Source organism: Danaus plexippus, chromosome 20, assembly GCF_018135715.1.
Source record: "Danaus plexippus chromosome 20, MEX_DaPlex, whole genome shotgun sequence".
Taxonomy (NCBI): domain Eukaryota; kingdom Metazoa; phylum Arthropoda; class Insecta; order Lepidoptera; family Nymphalidae; genus Danaus; species Danaus plexippus.
Genome location: NC_083550.1, coordinates 1,639,196 through 1,656,211, shown reverse-complemented (window position 1 = coordinate 1,656,211; position 17,016 = coordinate 1,639,196). Strand labels below are relative to the sequence as shown.

General features: G+C 32.5%; 1 protein-coding gene across 4 annotated transcripts in view; it reads left to right on the top strand.

Annotated features, from left to right (window-relative positions):
* Positions 1–17,016, top strand: part of LOC116774128 (rho guanine nucleotide exchange factor 17) — a 70,667-nt gene that overhangs the window by 16,088 nt on the left and 37,563 nt on the right. For 3 of the 4 annotated variants that reach the window (XM_061523716.1, XM_061523715.1, XM_032666783.2), the window contains exons 2-3: positions 5,995–6,106; positions 6,937–8,956. In XM_061523716.1, coding sequence (XP_061379700.1) covers positions 6,045–6,106; positions 6,937–8,956 — 2,082 coding nt within the window. In that variant the 5' untranslated portion in view covers positions 5,995–6,044. Of the gene's footprint in view, positions 1–5,994; positions 6,114–6,936; positions 8,957–17,016 lie in introns of all 4 variants that reach the window. The other variant, XM_061523717.1, reaches the window with a different exon arrangement.

Below are 17,016 nucleotides of genomic sequence, written 5' to 3'. Positions count from 1 at the left end.
AATTTAAAATATTTTTCCTTGAACATTTGTTCTCTTTATTCAATCATTATATATTCAATAAATGTAACATTTTTAATGAGGAAAATAGAATAAGCATATTATGGAAATATCTAACAAGTTAATGTAAAATCGGATACATTATTAATTATGCATATTTTATTGAATTTGAATTAGTAATGATGGATTAAGATGATTTGGAGATCGTATAAAAATTTACATATGAAAGAAATACCGCTTTAATACACTCATAAATCAAAACAAACTTCAGAATATATTTTAATTAATTTCTAACGAGCGTTTAATGTGATATCAATAAAAATAATATTGTAATGAAGTCGATTTATAAAATAAATCCATACTTAAATGTAAAAGTAGGTAAGTCTGTGTTTTTCTCTGATACATTTAACTAGTCTAAATCAAAAGTGATTACCGGATTTGATATAAATTTGGTATAAAGGCCAATTGGGATTGGGTTGGGAGAAATAAAGGATTAATAAAGGAGAAAAGAAGGCAATTCATTCACTGATTAAAATTGTAGTTTAAACTTAAGATACACACACACATGCACGCACGCACGCACGCACACACACGCACATGTATACGTATATATATATAACACATCCTTTTATTAACATTATATTTTTATTATGCCTTCAATCATAACAATCTGATAAATGATTCATTGTATTGTTTTGACTGGAGTTCATATCGTGGTTGTATTTTTAACTTGTAACATTTTCAAATTTAATTATGACGCACCGTCGACATTATGAGTTATTCATAAATCATCGTGTTTATAAATTTTTAGTTATTTATAACCACCTATCTAGGTAGCGTTTAGACGTAGTGCAGCGATGGACGAAAAATTGGGTTATGTTTAACATAGAAGGAGAAGAAATAGAATACACATATATGTCAATTATAAAAAATATATAAAGGGTAACACGTTTATTGCACTGAGTTGCCAGTTCCAAAAATTATTTGTAAATATCATTAAAATTGCAGAGTAGCTAAACAGCACAGGAACTATAAGAAAAAAATTACGAGATCTAATTTCTCTATGATATCATTTATGATATATCTGTTATGTATTTTCAGTTAAGTAACGACATAATTAAAAAAATTCCCAAAAGCACTCTTACTGCTTATATTTTTTATAATTTCATTTACATTACACATGGCGTACGGCCAGTTCATTTCAAACGTTTTATTAGGTTACACACCTTTATGAAACTGATTTATTTAAAAATCGGCCGCCACAAAGTCTGGCACATTGGTGATTGTTGGCGGACGGTGGTGGATGTTGGCCGTAGCTTGGCCATGTCTTGACCACGCCTGCGTTTTGTGTCAGATTATTTTTAACACTTTATTGCTCAAAATTATTACGTGGGCTAAGTGATGATAGATGTTTTCACCCACGTACCGTTTATTTTTGAGTTTTTTATTTTCGTGTATCGCTTCTTTGTGGACAAAATTGTATATATTTGCTGAATTTTTTTCGGTTTTTTGTTTGTTTGAATAATTTTTAATGAAGTTAATCAAATTACAGTTTTAAATGAGAACTGTGAGCTTTTTCTGTGACCATGAGAACATGAGAACACTTTAAAAACATTTTCAAATAATTATAGACGCTATGGATACAAAAAAATATGTGACTTTAAATTTGCACATTATGAAAATTTGCTAACTTTTCCTTCAGTAAGTTGTCACATTTACCTCAATACTCACCAATGGTTTTAATTGATTAAAATAAAACTTATATTTTTGGGATTTACTAGACGTTTATAACTACGTTAAACAACATGCTCCCGACGTTCCGGTTACTTTGCAGCAACCGTGATCACAGGTAGAGGTGATCTCATTATGTTTTAATTGATATCACCTAACTATTTGCATGTAACTAATGTGTAATAAAATTTTCATGTATTGGTAATAGAGTTGAACACAAAAACGCATCGTTAGGGTATCACTGTATATTAATAACTAAAGTTTTTGAATTAAGAAAATAAATTACAAAAAAAAAATCCCTCCGTAAGCTAAGGAGAGAAGGGCTTGCTTCTATTTGGTGTGCATAGTATTATATTATTGGGACAATGTTGAATTATTGATTATGAATTACCAGTGAAATGTGTTTAGATGTTAAAACATGCGGTTTGCGGGGAATAAGAGACGTCCAGCAAGGTCGCTGTACATGATCTTCCATTATTAAGTTACAAAATTCTACACAGGTAACGATATAAGCGACATGTGGATATATAATTTGAATTCATAAAGATATCCACTGTCTATGATAGCATTGATAAATGCAACTATTCCTTAAAAAAATAAAAATTAATGCCCTTACATTTCTAATAATATAAATAATTTATGAATTATATAAATAACATACTCTATACTGTATTAATATTATAGTAGTCTCTGTTTCGGACATGTCTGTTATTCTTCACAAACTTCTCAATCGAATTAATAGTCGAGTAATATCTTAGACATTAAAATAAGTCATATATAATCGAAGATGATATTTTTATCAAAATTCTGGATTTTTCAAGAAGGAACAATATTGTATTTTGTACGGTGCCATGTGACTCAAACAGCTATTGACGGAAATGCCCTCTGAACCCATTTCTAAATTCGACGCAGACGTATGTAGTTACAAATAGAACCTTGTAATGTTTTAAATACGAAAGGTCTTGTTAAAATCTATGTCTGTTTGAATACACCGCACCGTTGCCTGACATAGTTTAGTACGTTGCGAGCTAGTATACATTTTTTTCACTCATTTAACGCTGAACATCAAATCCGTCATTAACCAAATTTCAATGTCATGGGCCATCCGCAATAAAAAGGACAAACAACGCCATTTACGAATCAATGTAAGGAAGTTCTTGTTAAATTAAATAAATTTACATATATCCTTGCATCCTTATTTGTAAAGCTTTTGACTGTGTTAATTTAAAAAAATGAGACTTAAATGCGTTGAGATATTGGCCTGATGGGTATTACAAGTTGAAATTCTTGGTCAGTAGTGATATTTTATTCTGAAATTTATTAATTTATTTGTTTTTTAAAACTTTGGAAGCGAGTGGACAAGGAAAAATGTTATCTGTAGGTTACTATACAAATGTATTATTTCTATTCTAAATTGTCGCCCAGATTATATTTGATTTGTATTTTTAGAAATTGAAACAAAAAAAAACAAAAAAAAGCCAATAATAGTTTCTGCAAAATGCAATTTATTTATTGCCATCAACAAAATACCTTACCTGTGATAATGGGTATGATATACCTTACCTATATATTTAATTATATTGAAAATCTTTGTATTCATTGAATGGACTTTTCTAAAATAGTTTATATAAAGATAATAAGAAAGTAAAATCGAAAGGTGTTTTTGTTGTTTTATATTTAAACATTAAATAAGTCCACTGCTAAATTCAGCAATGTTTAAGTCTAGAGACGATGCATCTACCAAAAAAATTATTTATGTTTGTGATATTGAAACTAATTTGTAATATTAAATTTAATATAGAATAATTAAAAAATATATATTTTCTTTATATTATAGGTATGTAACACCTTCGAATTATCTGCACAATTAATCGAATCAAAATAAAAATTCGCATAAAAAGTGGCCTTATATAATAAAAACTTAAGTCAAGGTGGACCGATAACAATCTGTAAGTTGTTATAAAATCGAAATATTTTACATATTTAACATATAATGATATAGACCTTCAACAAGGAGAAATGTATTAAGCCTGACTCCAAAATCCGAAGCACTGATATGAGTTTTGATCTTAAGATATATCTTCGGATTAAAGGTATCACGTAAACAATTGGTATGATAAACACCTCAGTTTTAACTTTGTTTAATTGTTATCGAAATTAATAAAAAATAATTACTAATTATAATTTTATTACATTAGTATTTTTGTTTGTCGTGTACGGTGTTTCTTAATGACATTGTATCAATTTTGCTCGTTCCGTTATATCTTGCTTGTCCCTTATAAATATTTTTTGTATTTAATTATAGTATGAAAATAGGAACGACGAAAACATCTCAGCATTACATGGATGCACCGTGCAGGTGCCGAGTCCATCGTGTTGCAGGGAGAGGAGCTTTAACAATGCCTGGGGCTTGCGACCCAGGTGTAAGATTCACGGGTCCTTATCTAACTCGTATTAAACGCTTACTTCGACCGTCCAAGCTCCTCTGTCTAGATAACAACATTTGAAACAAAGCTACGAGAGCTCCCTTTTACATAATGCGCTTTAAAATTCGCGAATACAGAAATATTTCTGGTTTGGACGCTGACGCAAAAATATCCTTTGGAATTTTATTTTGCTGTTCACACGGATCCATCATTAAAGGACAATCCGAAAGCCGCTCTAAGGATAGAATAAGGCTTGACCACTCGTTCTCCATTTCTAAACTCATTACGTGGTTCTTTTATTTATCATTCCAGTCTTGCTAAATGAAAGACTTTAATATATCCATATCTTTAGCCTTTTTACTTGATCTAACTAATAATAAAATATTGTCCTGAAAATTGTAGTACTAAGTAATGTTTAATATAAAAATATCTCTTTCATTTGAGTTGACGTCAAAAAATATGCACAAAGGTCATAAAATTTAAGTTATTTAAAATGTTAAATGTTAGGAACAAGTAATACGAATTAAAATTCCTACTATTATAAGTTATTGCATCAAAAAGCGACATCTTTTGGTCGTCTGGAAAACAGCAACAGTATTATCCGCCCGCCCAAACTCTTTCCTAATACTTCGTAACGTTAAATGAAATGCCAGCAGATGTCACTTTTGTGTTATATGCAAGTAAATCGTAACAAATATAATATTTCAGTATGCCAAAATTAATTGTCGAAGCCGTCATTGTGAGATATCAGAAATAATTCTTATTAGAAAAGAAAGATCAAACGCCAGGTGAAAGCTTCAAGTGATGCTGTAAATAATTCTATTAGAATATAAAAAACATTTAAAAATCTAAGCCAAATATTACATAATCATGTCAATTTGTAACTAATCTGACCTAGTTTGGTTTTGATTAAATCATAATATGCAATAAAATAGTTAGTATGAAAGATGCTAAAGGTATATATGGGATTGGTTTAAAGAAAAAACATCGAGTTTGTGGAAAATTTTTCATATATCCGTCCATAGTTTCCTTATATTAAAATTTTCAACTTATCTTTCGATATGATATTAATCGTATAAATATAAACTATCTTAAATGAAGAAATATGTATGAGTTCTTGTCTGTCCATTGAAATCAGAAAAGGCATTATTAAAAAAAAAAAGGTTTTGGTATGTAAGATATACTTGTGATTTCATGTTCCAAGTTATTGTAACTTAAATGTTTCGATGAAGTTCTCTAACAATATAATTAAAGAATAATAAAATTATAATGAAGAAGCTGTCACTCTATAAATAAATCGGACATATGCAGTCAAATTTTCCAATTGATACTTATTTTTATATGTTACATAGTAGTTGATGTATTTTGCATTAACTATAAATGTGAAATTAGATGATTTTTATGTTTCACATATTTTGAATGTACGCTCTCTTAAAGCGGATTTCTTTTAAACCTCAAACGCAAACGAGTTATATGAGAGAATACGTTTAATAACCCTTTTATGTCCTGTAAACCACCACTGTTGTGGACATGAAAGATTTCGCATGCTTTGTAATACGATGCTCGGAAAAGATATCATAAAAAATACTTTTAGTGGATAATTATTTCCGGTTGTTAGTTGTTAACGGATGTGGAAATATTTTTTCACATCTGCACTTTATCGAATTTTCATTAATGTAATTTTTGAAAAACTTCTTTTGATGTCTTAATAGCTAATTAAAATTTACGTTCTCAATTGTCCGTAAATTATGGATTTTGTTTCTAAGAAAACCACAAATAAATTCCTTTTTACGTATTTCTTATTGCTTTATTTTTTTAACATGTTTTATTTCTTTTGCAGATGAGTGTGTAGGTGCGCTTGCGCAAATAATGCGAGGTGTCACGTGATCAATGGCGACTGCGCGATCGCGATCCCCGCAAGATGGCGTCCGAAGAAGACGCGACTTCACCAGGTCCCCTGTATTTACCGAGTTTCTATATAATTTTTCTTTTAAGAACATATGTATCTTTGGCATTCATATTCATTTTTTGCTTCAAAATCACATCAGAGTAAGAATGTTCGCTTGTCCTATTAGAATGTTTATCTTAATAAAAGTGACAAGTGGAAAATTTCAAAAAGTTGGAAAAGTATCTATATTTTGGCTGTATATGGACTTAAAATGTTTTTTTCTTAAAAGAGATCTCTGGTCCTAAAATAAATGTGATTGAAACTGTAGTAAAAACTTCTATATTTACATTATTAATTTTTACTGATAGAGGGCTAAGTATTATCAACCTATTGATTAATGTCAATTGTCTTTCTTAAGGCTACTTGTTCTCAGAGAACTTTATGTGTATAATAACATAACTTTGTCCTTTGCAACAAGATATGAGATGTAAACATTATTACGAGGTCGTGTATTGCCGAATTGCCAACGTCTGCTTATTTATAATCGGTGCGTCTTCCGTCTGTCTGTCTCCCACCTGCCGTCCTCACACAATTTGTTTTGTAGATTTTTGCGCTTGACACCTAAAGATCGTATTTTATTTCAGATAGCTTGAGAATATATATCGCTTTTGCTTATATACACATCGTTTCGCCCAACATCCACGATGGCTCTTCGAAACTCACATACGAATCATCTACTCAGATATAACTCTCGGTCGGAGTGGGTCGTGGGGAATCCTCCCGGAATTCAGAGGCGAGTTGCGGGGGAAGCTGGCCCACTCTAAATCCGTCGCACTCGCCGCCCGACCGCTCGGCGGGTTACACGTTACGCTAAATATATCGACGTTTGCGCAGGTCGCCGTATGTGACGCTGGGCGCGGTGCGTTACACCGTCCGCCGCGCGCCGCCTCCCCGCGCCTGCCCGTGCCGCTGCTGCTCCGAGGAGGCGGTGGCGGCGTGCCTCGGTCGCGCCAAGCCGGATCGTCGCACGCTGGAGCGTTTCCAGCGCCGCCTGGGCCGGGGCTCGCGGGACGAGCGGCCCTCGCGGCATCAACGCTTACGGGACCTCACTGAACGACTGCTGCCCCGCGCACACACAGCACCCACACCGCCACCGCCACCACCGCCTCCGCCGCCACACTCGGCGCCCGTTCTGCCGCCGGTCCCACCGCCGCGGACGCGCCATCGTCACAGCCCTTCCCGCGGACTATCCGTCGATCGTTACGACGATTTTGATACCGATAAAATAACTCTTGTCCGGGTTGAACCGCGTTCCATTGTAGGGTCGTACGCGCAAAAGACTATACCTTACCGCAGTGCATCTTTCTCGCAAGGTGATTTTGCACAGGACAAATATTATCGTGGTAAACAGCCTTCCATATTTAATTTCGAAAAGCGTGTCAAAAGAAAAGACGAAATTGATTCTGCGTCTGCACGCGATGACACATCAAGTCTTACGGAGGAAAATGTAACTGAGGGGGGATCCGTTGCGTCGGTGGACTCTGCCGTCGGTTCTGACGAGGGACTCATAGTGCATGCATCACCTGCGCCTCATTCTAATCCCCCAGATGCTGTTCACAAACAGCTCGGTGCGCGTTCGTTGACACATCCATTGCCGCGTCGTGTACCTTCAGTGCGGGAGGAAGGTCAATCCGAAGCCGGAGGTAGTTTACCAGTTTTAATGCCCCCGCGCGTTCTCCACGAATTACGCGAAGAAAGTGACGGCTCACAAGCTGACAGTGCGCAGGCGCATAGTGAAGGTACTTCTCCCCTTGAGCCTGCTCAGCCTTTCGCGTTTCCTCCCCTTCCGGCCATACCTACGAACGCATGTGCAAACGTGGATTGTGAGTGTATTAATTTTCCATCGCGAAAAAATTCCGCTAGTGAACTTGACACTTCTGTGCCAATCCCAGTGCCGGTTTACGAGTGCATAGTGAAACAGTGGTCTTCTGATCTGCCAGTAGAAGAAGCACAGCGTTCGGATGGAGCCTCTGATGGTTCTTTAGATCGAGATAAAGAAGACGAGACTATTACTAGTGAACAAGTTGCGAATTTATTAGCCGCGGTGCAGAATCCTTGTACACCAGTTCCTATCAGTACTAGAGAGAGACGGCGACCATTAGATAAGACTAAAAGGAGAAAAGGCATTTACATCACAACTGCAAGTGATGACGGAGGTGATGAAGATCCTCCTTCTTCTTTAAATGGTTGTCAGCGAGAAAGTAGTGACGTGTCATTGTCAGACATGAGACTTTCCGCCGAAGCGAGATCCTCTTCCATTTTGGGAGAAAAATCTGACGATTCAAATGCAAATGGACCTTCTAGTCCGAGTGAAGCTCCAACTCCAAATTGGATAAGATCGGATGATCTTCGAGCTAGGCGAGCGAGATTCTCTCAACAGAGCTCTGACGAAAGAGACGATGAGAGCTATCGCGTGAGAAGAAAATTTGGAGTGACGTCACGCGGGGACTCGCCATCTGAGGCGGAGAGCGACACCTGTTCAAGAGACAGAACAGCGTCGCCATCCCCATTTAGTCCATCGGATACATCCGATGTGGAATCAAAACGACAGAACTTTACCAGGGGACCATTCGGGAAAAATTTAGAAGCACCTTCTAATCGTTCCATAGAAAGTGGACGAAGAAGTTTCTCAGATGCTACTGTACCTTGTAGGAAAAAAAGCGCTGGCGCTGTCACAAACACTGGTTCTAGGTCAAAAGGACCAACTCACGTGAGAGCTACATCCTCCCCATCAAAACTAGCTGGAGTTAAGCCCGGAACTGATTTACTGGCTGAACTATTGCGAGGCAGTTCAGAAGCTTTGTCAAATTCTTCCACCTTCGACAACGTGATACTGACTTTGCACCAGCACAATGTGAGTACTCTCGATCATATTTTATACTTTAATCATAAGGTTTATACTATTAGTAACTAAAATAATTTGGTAAACAGGAAAAGATTGTTTTCTAAAACTATAGAAGTAGAATATTATTAAAATACCTTTAAAATATATTTAAATAAATAATGCTTCATCTTTTATAATTTTTCTGTTAAAAATTAATCAGATCAAGTAAATTTAAAACGCTATGCAGTTAATGTTCTGACGGAAGTCTTATATCATTGTAATTTTTACGTACATCTTAAAAAGTTGAATCGTTTGAAACTAAATGAAATGATGGAATTTAAAGTCACCTTCACATTTCATATTATCTGCGAAATGTGACTTAAGAATATCGTTATGATGTTTATCTTAGTAGAAAATAGACTTATTACAGAAGAGTTTGTAGTATTGCCAAAGTACACGGATATTTGTAGTTAAAATAAATTTTTTATACGATTATTTTATACGAGTAAATAATTTCGGTAACCGTTTGTCTTAATCCGATATCAAATTCATGGCCACGTTCAAATACATTACTCGAGATCCCCAGTATTTCTCAGGCCAATGTCGTATGATTCATACAACAGCTGTTCCAAAAACATTAAAATTTTAAGGGTGATTGGGTATATTATTAGACTGTCGACAGTGAACTTACCGCTCGTCGAGATTCTTTCGATCTCTCCATATAATAAATTTGACAAATAACCTCTTTGACGTTTTATAGCGATTAAATTGTATTTTAAAAATGTTAATCGGTACGGGGAGGTGTGGGAATTTTATTTATTGTTTTTGCAAACGGTGAGTTAGCTTGTGATGTTGGGATTTTAAATAGGCTAAGGGCAAACGGGCGGTCGTTAAATAAACCTTGAATTTTTCATGAAGATCACCTCATCAAAACTATTGATGCTGACTTCATTAAAATCATTGTAAATTGTTATAACATTTCTTATTTCTTTTAACAGTTATATTTTAGTAGTTTAATGTAAATTGCTTCTTATTTGCTCACAGTGATATAAATTTTAAATTAGTTTTGCATGCTAATTATGAAATAAATTTTATGAAACGTAAAAAATTCTATTTATAACTTACTCGTTTGGGTTAAAAACTTGACACATAATTAGTTAATCCAGAATTGTTTTATATTTATATATATATATATATATATATATATATATATATATATATAAATATATATATATATATATATTAGTCTATTTACAGTCTTTATTATATTCAGTAATAACACGGTGTAGATCTCCAAGTGCATTACAAAGTCATACACTTCCTTCACACCTTAAAATAAGTTCTAGACGTAAATATATAAATTTTAAAAATAAACACAATACAAAACAATCTTAAAGGTAGTAAGTGCGACTGACTATTAACATTATAATTATACAAGAAGTACGGTCGGTTAATAATATTTTCGTATATTAATATATTAATAATATAATATTAATACATTATTTGTATTAGATATCTTTGTTTTGGGAATTTATTTGTATCAGTAAAATACATTTGTAGAGCCGAAAGCAGTTTATAAAGTTTTAGCTTATCTACATTTCTGATTCCGAATATAATAAGTGTTTTAAACTGGATATTAAGACAAAAGTTCTATAAATATTCAAAATTCGAACCATTGTTTAGTGGATGTATGTACGTCTGTTCCTCCGTAGATTGTAAACCAAGTATTACACGACTGACTGTAGTAAAACTGTGTATACATCAATATATCAAAAAGTAATATTATCAGCTCAATACAAGAAATATGAAAGTTGACGAGTCTTGTATCTGTCACACATCTTTAAAAATCTTGCTGTCGTGTTTAATACACAGTAGCACTCGCTTAGCAATTGTCACCTTCAAATTATCTCGTAATTTTGATTATGTATTTCCACTTTCTCTTTCAATTAGTGTTAAAAGCTTAAGACATTATCAATAATTACCCCGAAGGTCAATTATCTGAATATTTTTCGAATGTTTCTGTGTCGCGTGAAGCTGTTAAGTATAAAATTTAAATTGCACTTGAAATAATTCAGACATATCTTCGCGACTTAAAATTGTACGTATTAAGTATTGGTGTGATATAAAAATGAGCAAGAAATGATAAGATTTTATTGATATTAAACAGTTAATAAATTTAATGGCCCCCGAACAGTCTTCAAGCTCGCGCGCTTCTTTTAATTTTTTATACTGTACATTGATTTTTGATACTGTCATTTATTAAATTGTCATTATTTCGAGCATCTTCTTTGCTGTTCTGGCTAAATTAGTTATGTTGGGTCCAATCAATAATTATCAGTCTACTAAGTGTAGACAAATAGTCGAAGACGAAGTTTATACAGAAAGTAAAATAGTATACAAAACAAATGCGATCGCATTATTTTGTTCCGTTTTAGATATTGATTACCAAGAAATCTAATTTAACTATTATTACCCTATATTCGGTCACGCAACTAAAATCATCGATATCTATTAAAATAATCACTAGTTTCTATTTATACATAAAGCCCTATATATTTTTCATGTACTGCAATCTCTCTGTCAGGTGGTACGCTTCCCATCGAACAAAGGAATATCGATACTTATCGTAGCTACCAATCGATGTTGATGGCAAGTTCGCTTTGTGTATCACAAACTTTAGACGTTCTGTCTACTTCGAATTTCAACAATGACATACTTTCATATGTAATAACTGTTAATATTTTGAAGCGATATTTTACCCATTAATATATAATGGCTTTTGATATCTCACGGGAACTGAAATGTAATGTTGATAAACTAAGGGTTACTGTAACTATACTATAAAATTTCATTATAACAGTTCAGAAATCATATCACGAAGTTGTAATAAATATATTATTACTCTCCGATGATGTTTTTAAGCGAGTGGTGTAGCCTTTTTTATTAGGCTTATCACAGTGTGTTATGAAACGCTTTATTTCGAATAAATTAGACGTCAAATGGAAGTTATAATCGTGTTTTCTATTGAAGGCATGCCTTTGTGTGTTTAAAACGTAAGCTAAATCAATTTCCACGTATTCCGTTCCCAAAACCATTTCAGAACGAATTTAATCACAACCCTTGCACTGAGTCATCCGAGAAATAGGTCACTTGCTATATGCAATTGTTTCGGGGTTACAACACTAGTAAAATACGATCGGACTATTGAGCGTGTTCGGATTGAGATATTCTATTCGGTTAAATCTTTGTGCAAGTGTTTTGCGTGATTAACTCTTGTTATTTCTGTCGTTGCCGCCGGATTGGCTTAGTTGTTTAAGGTTTTTAAAATAGTTGTCTACTGTGAGAAAGCAAAAAAGAATAAATGAGATATTCAAATAGGAGAAATATATTTAATTTTTGAGTTACATATACAACAGCGAAAAAACTTTTGTAACATTTGAAAAACAAACGTCGTGAGAATTACTTTTGTGATTTTTATCGGCTAAGTAATTATTTAATGAAAAAGCTGTTACTATTTCAAATATACCTCCTGAATACTGGTGCCTTCATAATGATACCAAGGGATGGTGTTTAAATGATTTATAATTTGTTTTAAAAATATATTTGATAAGTTGATTGCATTAGAAACCGAATATTTTGAATTGTATGTTAAAACTAATGTATGAAAGGATATTAATTCGTAAGTTCATAGTTATTTCTATTCTATTTTCATTTGACACATTTATTTTTCAATATCGTCTCCCTTCACAGTCTGTTACTAGCTATTAATTACTATAAGTTAGGTGGACATGCACAATTCCCGAACACTAATTATGTTTGCTCCGAGTGATTCATAATTTATGTATTGTCAAAACTAATTGACTGTTATTTTGGCACTAGTTGTTTTCCATGTCTTCGCTCCCGTTTTTGAAACTTACTACAGAAATTTTGCATTCTATAGTCCATAAAGAAAATGCTTAGAGAAAGCAGCACTATTATTAATTATTGCTCAACATACCGTTACTATTTAAATACAACATTAAAACTAATTTATTTTTCCTTATTAATTATTTATATTTATATGCAAAACTTTTTATTTTAAATGAACTATTATTTTAAAATTACTTTTATGGGCTACCTTGTATTTTAAATTGTTTCAATTAAACTGATATTGAGGTAGTGTATCATGTACTTTATTGAAACCTTAATGTAGGAAATTATTTAAGTAAACGACTTTTGACCGTTTCGTTTCGTTTGAGCGACGGAGTGGAGTCATTTTTACGTCTTCACTGTTTCAATGATACGATCAAAAGCATATGTTTCACTCCGTAATTCATGTCTTCATGTTTTAAAATCATTATTTTTAATAAAGTTATCACCACATGCGTTTCTACCTTTTTAAATGTATTATTTACTATCTTTTTTTCGTATTTATTTCCTGTAAACTCAACTGCCTGTCTATCTTATTATCTGCCAGTATAAGTTCATGAAATACGGTGAGGTATAATCCGGAACGTGCTGTAAAACAGATGACATTTTAATGAAACTGGTGCTTTTTGTATTTAGCCGCATTATTTCTATTTGTTATTACAAACAATATTGTTAATATACTTTTATTTTATAAACTTTTCGATGTGAGAATTTAACCGGTGGTACAAAAAGGACGTCATACGATACATAGGTGACGTCATCTATGTTATAATAAATAGTGACGCACACACACATACGAACATTGACTGTTTCGTCTGTGTGAGTTCGGTTCATGAGGCATCAGTCTTATTTAGAGTTCACATTGTTCACGTCATTTCGACAAATTTTGTATATTTTTGGAATTCTACGAATACTCGATTGATATATTGCTTCCTATATTTAATTGATGGACATTCGTAAAATTCAAAATTCACTATGACTAGATGCTTTGTAGCTTATAAGCTCTGAGCTCATTTCATATCACGACAGTTCCATGTACATTAATATATTATATAATTTAACGCGTTTGCGCATTATCTCAAACATCACTTTCACATGTATTTGTCCAAACGACAGACAAATAATTGTACCGTATTGTAGTGTTGACAAAGGCTGTGTACGTTCTAATATATGGACTTAAATTTTCAAGTTAAACTAAAATAATACATTCCAACATTAAATTAAATCTACTAGAAACGTAAATTGACGTAGGAAGTTAAATTAAATATTGTTAATGTTGGGTAAGGTTGTAACGGTTAAATGTTATAACGTAATCGGTTTAACGAGTTTAAAATTACCAAAAACATTGACGTTTAATTAATCAGAGGTCAAATTTTTATGAAATAAACTTTAACATTAAACTTAACTGTGTAGTTAAAAATGTTTTCGACCATGTTATTTATATTTAAGTAATATAAATAACGACAATAATATGCGGAAACAAAGCTCGTTATTCTTATACTTTCAAGTAACGATTTCAAACTTGTAAAAGGTAATGTAGTTTCAGCCTAAATACGGAGTGCGCAGATTATATTTCCCATGTTCATTATTAACAAGTTACTCCATTACTTTAATTAACATAATTTTTATCTATATTGAAAAAAGTACTAAATTGTAACAGGAAATAAATACATTTCACACTTATGACGTTTACGATTCACACACCGTTATAAAAATATCTACCAAAATAAATATAATTGAGATCAAACTGCTTTTAAATTTATTTAAAGACCAAGTGGGTCACATCATGTTATATAAATAATTAAATTGTGCTAAAATCCCTATAAATGTTATAGATTACAAATACATTTCCGAGTCTTCTTTAGATTTTAATGTGACATTCAATCTAAATCAATTCAATAGGAAAGTTTCCTCCCAATAACCTTGACATATAATAAAAATAAATATTAATAACGCTTTCCTCGTGCAGTTTGTTATAAAACTGTTACAAAAATCTCTACTACTTCTTCCATTCGATGATATTTAAGTATGTATGTATGTACAGGTACTATGAACACGAGTTAAACATAAACAACCTTTTAAATTCATCTAGTTGTTTAACTGAAAGTTTCCCAAGTATGTTTTACCTTTGTCTGCGTCAGAGGGGAAACAAGTGTACTCTAAAGTTTATTGTACGTATAAATAACGTAATTTCATTATCAGAATAAGTGAGTATATGATTAAAATTTTAACTAACTTTTTAAACTCGACTGTGTTTACGCTATCGTTTAACTAACTTTTCGTTTTGATCAATTAATTAATTCCAACAAATCAGTACTAATAAAAAAATGTCTGTAAAAGAACACCAAAGCCAAAGGATTTGAAAACAATTCAAGATCATTTAAAATGATAAACATAAAAAAAATATCCTAATATTTTTGTCAAGAGTAAGTTGAATTAATTCAGCGTGATCGAATTCATTTGCAAAGCGTGACAAAATTATTACGTATTAACTCATAATAGAGTCAAGATAAATACGATAATTTGTCGCCTATTTTTAACACTGGCAATCACTATGGGTAATGTTTTTTCATATGCCACTGGCATCTTGCCAGATATGACACGGTAGTTGGGCTTTTGTTCCGTACTATGATACGCTGTGACTGGAATCTTTTGTAAATTTTAGGTATAACATAATTTGATATACCTAACACTACACGACGGGTTGAGAGAATAGAATGACGTTATTGTGACTGAAATCATTTAAACTGTTCGACAGTTAACTTATTTTATATAGAGAATTTAATTTATTTATAGAGGATATTGATATGGTTGGGCATAATTAGAAACGGAATCCGAGCATCATTTCTGTTATAAATGATAATTACAGGCGCGATGTATAATTCTTAATGCATCCATGGACAGACAGATGTCGCTATCTGCTCGTTTTATTGACGTATATTTATTTAGCCCAAGATTAGACACCTGTTGATTTATTTATATAAACGCGTTCCTAGGGAAGAGTAGACCATAGACAAACTTGACTTACTTTAGTGGTTGTGGATTTCATTGAGTGATTTAATAGTAGTTTTTTTTTTAACTTACACAAATATTGCATTGAAATATGAATAGTATTATTGGTTTTATTATTTATATTAACATAAAGGGATTGTAGTAACGATTAAGACAGTCTTGTCCTTCGTCTGCACAAAATCTAAATTAACTTAGACGAATATTTATCAGGAATGGTTTTCGTTTGACTCGAGGTTATTTTTAATGAGACGCATTTGGCCGTACACTTGCGAGTTCAGCTGCCAAATGTTTGGGAATCAATACCCCGGTATAGTTTAAGATTTCTGCTTATATTTTTGTATATATATGCATATATATTACGATTTTTATAACAATTGTAAAACACAGCGAATATTTTAATAAGACTGCAACCCCTTACGCTCCTCCTACATAGTGAAGTGTTTAATTTTTAGAGATATTTTGTGTCGAGGAAAAAAAAATTCTTGAGTAGATATTTTGACTATTTAATTCCTACATATTACTTTAAGTTAAGTTTTACGATGAAAATAACCGAATGAAAATAAAAAAATAAACTGTTTTTCAGCAATGAATTTTCATGTTGTAAGAAAACATTACCGTACCATTGATGTGCTTCAAAGCTTTTTAACGACAAGGTCGTTATTATATTTACTGGCAGAAAATGTATGAATATCTCAAATCCTAACAGCTAGGCGTCAATATGTAGATAGTATTTTTAAATGCAGACATAGACATTCAAGGACGACACAGACTCCCGACAGATCTCAGACATTATATTAAGATCTCTAACTAATAATGATGCTGCACAAATGAACTTACGAATGTCTTATTTAATTGCAAATCTTCTTATTTTGTTACTTTTGTTGAAAAATCCAGAACAGCACTTTTGTTAATATATCTATCAAATATCTATGTATGTACATATGTTCCGGATTCTATGCATGTAAACTATTTGTATTTTTCCAACGTCTTCGTATTTATAGGAAAAAGTATTTTATTCGTATGTATATATAGATAAATTTTGAAAAATTTGATGTATACCATATAGTTGCACACTAGATCGTGTCTTAAACATTGTTTCTATATAACTATTTGCATATAATATAACTAGCTTCTATTGCCGATTTCGTTTTCTTATAGAGTTGAACATT